Source organism: Malaya genurostris, chromosome 3 (assembly GCF_030247185.1).
Source record: "Malaya genurostris strain Urasoe2022 chromosome 3, Malgen_1.1, whole genome shotgun sequence".
Taxonomy (NCBI): Eukaryota; Metazoa; Arthropoda; class Insecta; order Diptera; family Culicidae; genus Malaya; species Malaya genurostris.
In genome coordinates this window covers 247,096,158-247,109,076 of record NC_080572.1, presented here as the reverse complement: position 1 = coordinate 247,109,076, position 12,919 = coordinate 247,096,158, and the positions used below count along the sequence as shown (strand labels likewise).

The 12,919-nt window shown below is 36.3% G+C and overlaps 1 protein-coding gene across 3 annotated transcripts in view; it reads left to right on the top strand.

Annotated features, from left to right (window-relative positions):
• The window catches only part of LOC131434836 (calcium release-activated calcium channel protein 1), a 62,299-nt gene that overhangs the window by 45,407 nt on the left and 3,973 nt on the right, over positions 1–12,919 (top strand). Inside the window, exons 2-3 of one of the 3 annotated variants that reach the window (XM_058602027.1) lie at positions 8,021–8,754; positions 8,853–8,996. In XM_058602027.1, the coding sequence (XP_058458010.1) occupies positions 8,521–8,754; positions 8,853–8,996 (378 nt within the window). In that variant the 5' untranslated portion in view covers positions 8,021–8,520. Of the gene's footprint in view, positions 1–6,947; positions 8,755–8,852; positions 8,997–12,919 lie in introns of those variants that run through there. The other 2 variants (XM_058602026.1, XM_058602025.1) reach the window with 2 other exon arrangements.

Here is a 12,919-nt window from a genome sequence, read left to right as displayed (position 1 = left end):
AAATATACTGAGCTATAAGTGTTTAAAACCTGACCACATTTCTACGTGTATTTTTCTTTGAGTTTCTGATTTGCACCCCTATATAGAAACTAAAGATGTGTTTTACTTTTCTTTACGTTTCGTCTTAGATTCGTCAGTGCAGAGCAGTTCAAATTGAACTGCTTATTGCAAACTTAAACAGTTCAACTTGAACCGCTAAACAGACGTAAAGTTAATGCTATTTGCAAAACACTTATATATTTGGTACCGAAGTACCACGTCTTTCTTGACGTGCCGAACGAAAACGTTGTTTTCGGCTTATTCTGGCCGATGCAGGTATGGTCAATTTGAACTACTCTGCACTGACGAGTCTAAGACGAAACGTAAAGAAAAGTAAAAACGGTTATGTGCCCTAAGCACAAACATAGGCTAACCCCTAAATGACCTAGTGGTTTTATATTGAATTCTATAACAGGAGAATATTTTTTGGGTCTGATAGGATATTGCTAATAATTGGTTTCATGGTTTCCATTAAAATCAGATCATGACAATCTGTTCATTAGACGTGTTTGCAAGCGAATTACTATAATTGAAACAGCGTATGTCCGTATGACAATTTGTTGTACTATAGCCAAAGCCCCGGCAATGACGATATTGTTTTGTGTTCGCTGTGCCATCATGTACCATTTATAATTTTACCGCCGTACTGAGAGTTTCACTTGCACTTTCGGAAATTTGTTGAAGTTTCTTATTGATTTATTATTCTTCTTGGTTTATCATATTTAGTTATCATACCTATGTATACCAAAAAATAATTAAAAAACAGTCATGCTTTCAGACGAAATCGTTACGTGTAACCAAAACCCCTAGATGACTAGAAAAAGGATGTACGCTTTTCTTATATGCATTAGTAATAATGAATATTTCCTATTTATGCATCGAGATATTCGCAAAGTACTTCAATCCTCAATTAGCGAGTCTATTATAATGTTCTTTATTTGACATGGGGTATTTGTGTAAGGCTTGAATTAAAAGAATATTAAAAAAAAACTAAAAAGAGGCGATTCGAGGCTATTCCAAAAACCGGGAATATTTATCTTGCAAACCGGGGAAAACCGGGAAATTGAAACCGACAACTCACTTGCCACCCTGCACTACATACCTGCAGAATACTTCTACTTTATGTATATTAACAACAAACTTTCTTTCTGTGTGAAGATAACACCAAATTTCCACAGTATTTGTGTAGGAGTAAAATCAACAACAAACCGTTCCTGCAAACTGAACGATTGTTTCGTGCAGTATGCCGTTCAACAAACGCTCATCGAACAACAAAATATAATCGCTTGCTGATTGGGAAGCCAGTGAATCAGTATAACGTCTTAGATGTTTTTGCAGGCAACATAAAACGCTACTCACTATGGACGATCTACCGTTGTATTTACAACATAACTTGTTCATACGAAAAGTAAATTTTAGCAGTTATTTTGGCAGCCATTAAGATTCTGTTTCAAACAATGAAAATTTTCAGTTCCGATTTCAACATGTGAGAAAATGTTATGCTGGTCATTTTTAAATGACTTTGTTCATCGCGTACATTATGAAATGTCACTTGAAGGAACGTACAAATGCGCAAACCCTTCCAAATATGCGATATTATGATGAGAAATAGCTTATCACCGACTTTTGATTTATTCATCTTCTTGTTATCAACAAATCGTTTTTAATCCACCTAGTGGTGTAATAATGCCTTTCTCATATTACTTATATTTTCAAAAACATCACTAGAAGATTCTGTCAAGATTTATTTTTTCAAACTTGAATAAATTCTTTTCTCACTTTCTGTGGTATAAACGACCATCACCTTTTTAATTTGTAAACAATTATGTCAAGTTAATATAGATTTAAATGTGGCAACCCTGCACGCTATAAAAAGTTGAAGTATGGGAAATTGGGGCAAGACTGCCAGAGGGGCAAGTGTGCCACCCCTACCATTTTCACATAGAATGAACATTTATCATAAATATACACATTTGGGTTTGGTTTGTTCATTGAATGTCCACGATATAATTTCACATTGCTTCTATTTTTTCTCATTTATTTATTAGGTCGTGAAATCCAAACAAACCAGATCTTGTAATTAGCACACAGAAAATATAAGAACGAGATCTTACAAAATAAGAGTTTTTCAATTATTCTCCATTTGCTAGGGTTTTATTTTAATGTCGGATCATTGGTATACCTTTTAGTTGAATATTTGTTAAAAATTGAATATCGATAACTGATTCATTAGTAACATAGTACAATGGTTTTGCAATCAGCTCATAACGGGGCAAGTTCGCCATATTGCTATGGGGCAGGTGTGCCATAACAGATGATGAACCTAACCTAACCTAATCTCAAAGTCGATCAGTGTTGAGACATTCAATGTAAACAAACAACTGAAAGCAGATTCTGAACGATGGTACGGACATACAAGACATTCTTCGCGTAAAAAGTGGTCAAACTCAAGCATGCTTGCTGCAATCCAGTCAGTGCACGGTGGTTGCTTAACAATTCGTAAGGCGGCTAAAGAATTCGGCATGCCGCGGAAAAGTTTAAAGAAGTAAATAATGATGATATTTTTAATACATGTAATATCTAAAATAAACGTGAATCTTATTGATTGTATTAAGGAAAGCAGTACAGTAGAAGAAATCCAATTAAATTACGGAGAAAATGTAATTATTGTTAAGGTGGCGGTTCTACCCCACATAGACGGCACTTATGCCCCGCACTGAAAATATTGAGCTACTCAACAAGCCTCCGAAAATTACATGTATTGATTATCGAATTGTTTTGTTTATCAATAATGTTTTTTTGGCTATCTACTCATGAAACTACTTCATAGACGTATCAATTACCAAAATCAAGTGTTAATTTATTGTAGAAACACGAAAATTCTTAGCATGGCACACTTACCTCACCATCCCTTAAGCGAGATGTGTGCTAGGCGGTGGCGTTTTCTTCTTCCGTACCAACAGAAACCTATGCGTACCGATGTTGCAACATTTTGTATGACAGTTTGAAAGTTTTGATACTCATCGCCCTATAATTTCGGTACCGGAAGTCGGATCTCGATCAAATTGCACAGTATCTTTTAAGACAATGCGAGCTTTAATTTGAATCATGATTTGTGAAAATCGGTTCAACAGTTGCTGAGAAATCGAAGTGGGTTCCGTTTTTGGAGCTTTTCTTCACTTTTACCGGAGCGTTAGGAAGCGGAGTAGTAGTCCCAAAGTAGGTTTATATAACAAATAACTAACAAGGTGTGGCAACTAGATGAATTTAGAAGTAAGTTTTATAAAAATGTGCACCTCGTTTCGACATCGCTTGTGAAAAAATACTCATGAATTTGAGAATTTTCGCAAATCACTCTGTAATACAGGAGCCGGAAGTCGGATCTGGATCAACTTTTCGCAGACCTTTTAAAGAATTTCAAGACCATTCATTCGCATCGTGGTTTGTAGACATCGGTTGAGAAATTTCCGAGAAAATTGAGAGTGCATTTTCTCATAGATTTGCACACATTGCCTTGTAATTCCGGAACCGGAAGTCGGGAAAACAATAAACTTTAATAGCGATCTATGGGACCATAAGGCCTTTCATTTGAATCTAGGTTTGTGAAAATAGGAGAAGTGAGTGACCATTTTTTTTTCTATGCATATCACCCTGTAATTCCGGAACCGGAATCGGGATAAAGTTCAATAGCAGTCTATGGGATCGTATGACCTTTTATTTGAATGTGAGTTTGTGAAAATCGGTTCAGCTGTCTCTAAGAAAATCGAGTGACATTATTTGCCACATGCACACATACAAACATACATTTGCTCATTTCGTAGAACTGAGTCGAATGGTATATGACTCGGTTCAAAAGTCGGTTTTTACACCGGCATGCAACTATTTATCATTTGAAAACACTTAGACAAATGTAATATCAGTCAAAAAAATAGCTCTAAATTCATTTTGATCAGATGTTAGTTTTAAAGAAAACGTTTAGTTGAAACAGTTTGATACAATTTCTCTAAAACCCATTTTTGGGTAATCAATTTTTGCTGCTTTATTAACTAAAGAATCCAAAATATTCATTTTGAGAATAATTTTAATTGTGATTGTTGAATGTAATCGTATACTTTCCACATTGACAGAACTTAAAATCAAATTGAACTTAAATCCTATTGAAATTAATAACTTTAAAAAGATGATTCGGAAAACAAAATATGCAATATCACACTACATTGTTACCGACGATACTGACAACACTTTATCTACCACCCTGCAGTAATATTAATTTCATCAAGTTGTACTTGCTTATGTCAATTTCAACCAATCACGAGCTGGTCCGAAACTGGCTCTCGGACGTGGATTAACAATTGTCAGGTCCTGTCCTACACGCTGCCAAAAAAAATACCTAATTTTAAGTACTTTTCACTCAATAGAGGGGTTGTGTGCAGGAAGCCAATTTTGGGTAAAATGGGTTTTACTTATTTTTGAGTAAAAGCATCAATAGTACTAATTAGGTAGAAACTACGCAAGCGATATAAAAATCAACTTGCGTAATTTGATTTCAGTTTTCGTTCGATGGTTTGAAAAATAAAACGCAAACAATAAAATCAACTATGATTACTTTATTTATTTAATATTTATCTTTTTACATATTTCAACAATGTAATTATGTGGTTTGTTACCGTTACATTTACAAAATTCAGAATGGGTAATAAAATTAAATCACACTTATGGGAATTCATATTCATTGTACTTTGCAATTGGAGCTGCAACAGTATTAAATCTACAGACTATATAATTGAACTGCCAAGGCTGCTCTATTGAGCTGCTGGAACTGCACCGTTGAGCGATCGAACGCATCTCAATATCTTCCATCGCCTGAAATGATATTGCGGTGTAATTATTGTTTCAAAAAGAAATTATACAAAGCTACTCACACTGCGATTGATGACAATCATTGAATTATTCTCCCAAAACCGGCAATTTTACAAAATAATTTCACTCACTTCAAATCTGACCGATAGTTTCTGCGATGCAACACACAAAATTTTTTCACCCAACAGCAACTTATTGAAGTAAACTACACTGTTGAGTGAAAACTACTCAAACGATACAGTACTTTTCACCCAACAATTGAAAACATGCTTGATTACTTCATGTTAGGTGAATTTAAGTCAACCGTTGGGTTTTTTTTGACAGCGTGTAGATTAATTTCAATTATATACAGCGTTGCCATGTTATTTTTTCAAAAAATTATCTCAAAAATTTATCTGGATTTATTTTCAGTGAACAATAAAAAAGGTCTCACCACCTATCGTCTAGAGGCCAGAAGCGTAGTTTACACTAAAAAATCGGACAAAATTTGGTGAAATCCGTAAAATTTGGAAATAAGATCTGTTTAGTTAGAATTAGTCTGTCGAAGCGATTTTCCTACCGATTTGACAGCTCTTGCTAAAAGTATCATCTCTAAACAAGCAGCGCCTCTACATTTCAGTTTTGCGACAAAATGCCAATACGTAGGTGAATTAATACTAATCGAAACGAAATTTACTGAACTATTGGCAAATTGTCGCAAAGCTGATTTACCGGTAGCGACATCTGCCAATGAAAAATGGAACCAAGAAAAGGAGGATTCTTTCGGAAATTTTCATATCGGCTGTAGTGATTTGCAACATTTTTATCGTTTATTCAATAGTACAAATAGATATCAGCAATAAAAGAACATTCGGAGTTGAAGAAAATCGATTTCAAAGTGATTACTACTACTTTTTTTAGTGTAAACTACGATTAAACATGGAAAATGTTCAGAAATGTGTGAAATTGGGTAAGGTTAGGTTTTTTCGGATCAACATTTTTTTAAACAGAAACCAGTGTAATGTTGATTTCTCGAGTACTAGAATGTACTATTTATTCTGGATACCTTATTTGTTATTTCCAGGCATTTGAAAAATGGTATCAAACCAAGTTTAATGATCTATTCTGAATAAACGATAGATTTCGCACAATGAACTAAGATCAACATTACCACCTCAGAGTAAAAACTTTTTCTTCAACTTCTGCTATGATTTTTCAAATGAATTTGCCCGTTTTCAAAAGAAATCGTTGAAAAGATGGAGTAATTAGAAATTTTCCTGCCGATTTGACAGCTCTTGCTGAAAGTATCATCTCTAAACAAGCAGCGCCTCTACATTTCAGTTTTGCGACAATATGCCAATTAGGTTTTGCACGATGACGACACAAATGAACTGCCGATGAATCAAGTTCATCTTTGACAGTTAGGTTTTGCACGATGACGACACAAATGAACTGCCGATGAATCAAGTTCATGTTTGACATTTGCCGTGTACTTGTTTTGTTATGCCACTGCAAGTTAAAAATTGAAAAAAATGACGAAAAAGTACCTGTTAAAAACGTATTCCACAGTGAAAATAACTAAAAAGATTGCTCTGTATGTGTTTCCAGCATCAAGGAGCGATATATGTACGAATCTGTTGACGACTTGCAATTTTTACATTCGAACGATGAACTTCTGATGAACTTTTAAACTGTAAACAAGTACACGTCGACTGTCAAAAAAAGTTCATTCTGTTAATTTTTGTGAGGTTATGTCAGGTTCGTGCAAAACCTAGTTGCCGTGTACTTGTTTTGTTATGCCACTGCAAGTTAAAAATTGAAAAAATGAAAAAGTGCCTGTTAAAAACGTATTCCACAGTGAAAATAACTAAAAAGATTGCCCTGTATGTGTTTCCAGCATCAAGGAGCGATATATGTATGAATCTGTTGAGTGTGAGGCGACTTGCAATTTTTACTTTCGAACGATGAATTTTTAAACTGTAAACAAGTACACGTCGACTGTCAAAAAAAGTTCATTCTGTTCATTTTTGTGAGGTTATGTCATGTTCGTGCAAAACCTAATGAACTACCGATGAATCAAGTTCACTTTTTGACAGCTATCAGTGGTTTGTTTACATATCTATTAGGTTTTGCACGAACATGACATAACCTCACAAAAATGAACAGAATGAACTTTTTTTGACAGTCGACGTGTACTTGTTTACAGTTTAAAATTTCATCAGAACTTCATCGTTCGAATGTAAAAATTGCAAGTCGCCTCACACTCAACAGATTCATACATAAATCGCTCCTTGATGCTGGAAACACACACAGGGCAATCTTTTTAGTTATTTTCACTGTGGAATACGTTTTTAACAGGCACTTTTTCGTCATTTTTTCAATTTTTAACTTGCAGTCGCAAAACAAAACAAGTACACGGCAACTGTCAAAGATGAACTTGATTCATCGGCAGTTCATTTGTGTCGTCATCGTGCAAAACCTAATTAACACGTATTCAAATTAGAATGAACGCAATAAACACATAAACAAACCACTGATAGCTGTCAAAGTTTATTCATTTTGTTCATTTTTGTGAGGTTATGTTATGTTCGTGCAAAACCTAATTAGTACCCGGGCATCCGGTACTATATTGTGGAACTGAACTTCACCTTTTATTTCGACAGACTTTGCTGCCATTTCGTAAGATTACAATCTCTTGGTTGTACATCAATTTAATTGGCTTTAAACATTCTTCTAGGTTGGTGTTTTATGAGACCAGTATCCTAAATCTCTTGAATATTCGACCAAATGCGGTGTTGTCGCACCTTTTCATTTCAATTCTTTACCATGAAAGCACCTCTGTCATGTCGCTGTGCGTCACCTTTGTACGGGGATGTCCAATATACCAAACTCTTTACTGCTATTTTTAAAATAAATTGTACATCGCCTGTAAAATAAAAAGATACGGGACCACCACTACCAGTCACTGTCATCATTCCAACAATTTATTATGAGCGCGCAAATATTAAACAAACAGTTCTTCGCCGAGCATCATTTCTCATTAATAGCTGCTCGTTTTTCGATTCAGTCTCTCTTGGCATAGGTTTCCCCAAAGAAGAAATCGTCGACCAACGGGTTTGGTTTTTTCTCTCGTTGCCCACAGTTCCACGGATCACTCGAGCGGTTTTCACCGGATTCGCTGAAAATCCCCCCTCCCGAGCTCCAAACTATGTAGCCAGAAAACAATTAATATCGCACACAATCCTCTGTCGGATTCGAATACCTGTGTATAGAATTAAAGCGAAAAGAATAAGTGGAAGATAAATCATTTCGACGGATGGGTAAATCTTATCGCGGAACTTTTGTGATAAATGAGATGAGTTTCTTTCACCAACGCTCGAAAAAAAAATGTTCAGAAAAACTTAAACCTACGACATCGGCTCAATACTTTCTAGTGCATCGTTCATTGAGTGTTTATCGCAATTTCAATGAATGACCACGTTGGCCGGATGGCCAACAGTCGCTAGTATTTTTTTGTGAACGTTCAACTTTCAACACACCGCACCCGCGAGAGCGATTCGCGCCACAGCGTCGTTGAGAGAGCCACCAACTTACTTACGAGGCGATTGAGCGCCGGCGCAGTGTACGGTTTCTCACCAGACAATGCATTTACATCCGAGCTGTTCACAATCGAATCTGTGCCTGAACTCACCGTACTACAAACAATTCAACAAACCGCCTGGTTGTTCCGGGACTGGGACGTCTGCCAGTGCTGCTGCCCACAAGCAGTCATTCGCTGGTGCAGCAGGCGGTGCGACGAACTTCAACGGCGTTACCTCGTCCGGGGCCAACGCAACCGGAAGCGGAAGTGGACCGAACTACCCCAACGATACGACTGTGAGCGACTTCAACAAAATATATTTTCTTCCATGTGCATGTGGCTATTCGATTGGTGATAGCTAATCAGTGTTTTTTCTTTCTTCTGTATTTTCCAGAGACGATCCGGTATAAGCACCATGTCCCAGTCTGGAGACGAATTTAGTTCACCGAACTACCTGTCGTGGCGGAAGTTGCAACTTAGTAGGGCCAAACTGAAAGCATCGAGCAAAACATCAGCGCTGCTGTCCGGGTTTGCCATGGTAAGTCACTCAACGTCATACTCGCTTATGTCACACAAGCACACCTCGCATTCCGGCCCGGTCTAGTCAATAAATAGTTTAATTGACCCGTGACGCGCCGTTCTTCGGGTACCGAAATATTTTGTGACGACGGAAGAGCAGGTGTCATGGTCAGGGTTTAGGTTAATGTTTTTTTTCGGTTTGGTGGTTCCACATCGCATTTGCATCGTTGCTGTCGCTTGTTTTCGCTTTTAAGTTTCGCGGCAACCGATTCTTCAGTTTATTTATTCGTCGACATTTAGGAGTACGGACCAGACCATTCACTTTTGTGCCCGGTTGGTGTGCTGTTTATAAATAATTTAATTGCAGATCCCTTTCGTGACACTGCGTACCGGTTGTTTATTCGTTTTGGTCAAATGGTTGGAACATTTTCACACCGTTGATTTCACGCTTATGGGGCGCATAGATCGTCCGAGGACGGGTCAGATTCATTTATTGCTATTCAATTGTCTTTAATTCTTGATCATTGAAGTAATCAAATAAATATTGAGAGCTGATTCCTACTCATGGGAAGGTTTTTTAAAAATATCACAGAGTATAGTAAAAAAACAATTTGTTGACGATTAGACAAAAGAATAGTTGTTGAAGTTTATACTTGAACAAGTCGATCGTAAAGATTTTACTTCAATATTTTTAGCAAAGCTTTGTCACAGTGATCGTTCGACTTTTCCCATTACTGTGTTCTGAATGTTGAAAAGCTAATATGTTATCGTACAAGAAGTGGAATACTGTGTTCACACTATGGGTTAAAACAAGTTATAACTCCGATTTCATGTTTTAAGCGAAATAACATGTTTTACTTTTGCGTTGTTTCATATTCATAAACGTCACATTAAAATATGTTTTCCCGAAATAGCATGATATAATTGTCAGTAATGCACAACCCTGCTAGCATTTTCCTTCACTTTTCGACTATGTCAATTGACAAACTGTTCAACAACAGCACTTTTCCATCAAAGTAGCCATGTAATCATAATAAAACAAAACTGAAAACTGGTACCAACGTTGCCAGGTATACCGATTTCTCGGTATTTATACAGATATCACAATACAGATATGTTCTCTCAAAATACCGATAATTCACGGATCACACAGATAAGTACCGATTTTGGTTTTTAGCTTGAATAGACATGAGAAAAGGTTGTCGTGGGACCATTTTTTTCGCTCACCTTTTCTACTACTTATGTAGAAGAGATATTGATACCGATATGATACAGATAGATTTTGGCGCCGACTACATATTTTTGGAAAAATGACCTGGCTACGCAGATAGGTACAACCATTTTTCTTAGTGTGAACAGTGCGGTTTTAACTTTATATTACTATCGTTGAAACATGTTATTTTCGGCCAGTGTGAACATAGTATAATACTATGTTCACACCTGCAGAAAATAACATGTTTTAACGATAGTAATATAAAGTTAGAACCGCACTGTTCACACTAAGATTATGTTATACTCATGACATATTACTTGGTATTTGGTTTGGTCTTAAACAAACTGCAAAAATGCCTACGTCGCAGGTAGGAAAGAAAAAGTATTTTGACAACATCCGAAAATTAAGAAATAAACCAGGTATTGCCAACGTTTCGAATATTTTTGAGCAGCAAATGACAAAAAAGTAATCTTTTAATTTAAAAACAAATGTGGTTGTACCAGTCTGCGTTGCCAGGTCGTTTTTCCAAAAATTTGTATTCGGCGCAAATATCTATCTGTACCATATCGGTATCAGAGTCTCTTCTACATAAGTAGTAGAAAATGTCACCAAGAGGTGAGCAAAACAAAAAGTGGGACCTTTTTTTCTCATGTCTATCATGGGACAATCTTTTCTCATGTCTATTCAAGCTGAAAACCAAAATCGGTCCTTATCTGTATGAATCGTGAGTTATCGGTATTTTGGGAGTACATATCTGTATTGCGGGTATTGCGGTATAGACGGCAAAAATCTGTATAAATACCGAGAAATCGGTATACCTGGCAACGTTGGTTCCATCTTTGTTTTATTATGATTACATGGCTACTTTGATGGAAAACTGCTGTTGTTGAACAGCTTGTCAATTGACATAGTCGAAAAGTGAAGGAAAATGCTAGCAGGGTTGTGCTTTACTGACAATTATATCATGTTATTTCGGGAAACCATATTTTAATGTGACGTTTCTGAATATGAAATAACGCAAAAGTAAAACATGTTATTTCGCCTAAAACATGAAATCAGAGTTAAAACTTGTTTTAACTCATAGTGTGAACAAAGTATAATACTCTGATAGGTAACGGTTAGATCATTAAATTTTCAAAAGAAATATTTTATTCAATCTGGGGATTTTAACTTCCAACAAGATTAGCGAGACTAATCCTCGTGAAATGCCTCGTGGACTTAACGTAAGTGGTGTATGATTTAGCCATTGTGATTGTTTCGGTTCCCAAGGTAGGATATAACACTTCACCGGCCACATTTTTATTTTAAATTTTAGAAGCGGAATGATGAAAATATATGACGAAGTCCTTATCGTAGTCTATGGCAGAACAAAATCGAGCCAACGAAGGGTAATCGCGTTACCATATTATAGCTCGATAGATCGAAGAGATCGAAGATCATTATTTCTAAATGAGTGCTAAGTACGTCAAGCGTTTCAAAGTTATACGGCCTCTCTAAACATCAAAATTATCACCTCAATTGGCTGCAAAATAATGAAATAAATTTTCTAGCTTTTGTTGTGAAGCGATCCAGTGATTCGAAAATTAGGCACGATAAATCAATCACCGTTTATTTGCTCTGTCACTCGTTGGATTCAAGAAAGTGAGAAGGGCTTGTGTTTAAGAGTTCAGGCCGTGGACCATCCCGCGAGTTATTTTAACTTTCAATTAAAATTTGACAGTCGAGCGATTGTTTTTGGTCGAGTAGTTAAATTGAAGTAAAACTGCGGTCGATTTAAAAGACTGACGGATGGAAAGTTATTTGGGTTTATTTTGCACTGACAATAAAATGATATCAAGTGATATAATAATTGTAATGAGGAGAACGTTACCAAAACTTCGAAAAAAATATTGACTATATATATATATATTGAAACTTTCTATTAGGGTATTTTCATTGAAATAATATTTAGAAGAATCTTTTACTAATAAACTGAAATTAGAATATTTTTGCAAGATTTTTTTCAGTGTCGAAAAATAACTATCGAACTGCTTCCGAGCTGGGCTATTTTTGACAACGACTAAATAACTGCTCGACTGTCAAATTTTTACTAAAAGTCAGAATAATTCGCGAGATGGTCCACAGCCTTAGATGATTGTTGACTCATTGCCCTTCGAGTAGGGGAATTCACTGCTAAATTTCTCGTTTACCTGATTGATACTGATTACCTCTGGTAATATTCTACCTCGGTTATGTTTTGATTATGTGAAATCGCAGCTGCAATTATCGATCTCCTGAGCCAAAAAAATTTTTGCTCTGAGTTGCTATATTTTAGATCCATGCCAAGGGAAAGTGATGCTAAGTCTCTAGTGACTTTAGGCGCAAATACCCGAAACCCGGTACGGGTCGATTTCGCGTTCAAAACAATTTCGGGACGGGTACGGGTAAAGATTTTTGGATTTTCATTCGGGCACGGGTTAGGTCAGGTATAAGAATTTGCATGCCCGACCGTCTCCAATTGACTTTCAAACGCAAAACCATAAATAAAATAAACCTAGATTCCCCAGTGTAATAGTGCTGTAATTGAGCAACCCGTGACACCAAAAGCGCCATCTGGTGTAAAATGGGTGCGTAAATGCTCCTAAAATGCATGTACAAAGTTGCCTGCGCATTTAACACAACCACAGTAGCATAAATCAAATAAACATAGATTTCCCACTGTACGGTGACATTAACAGCACCTCTAGTAA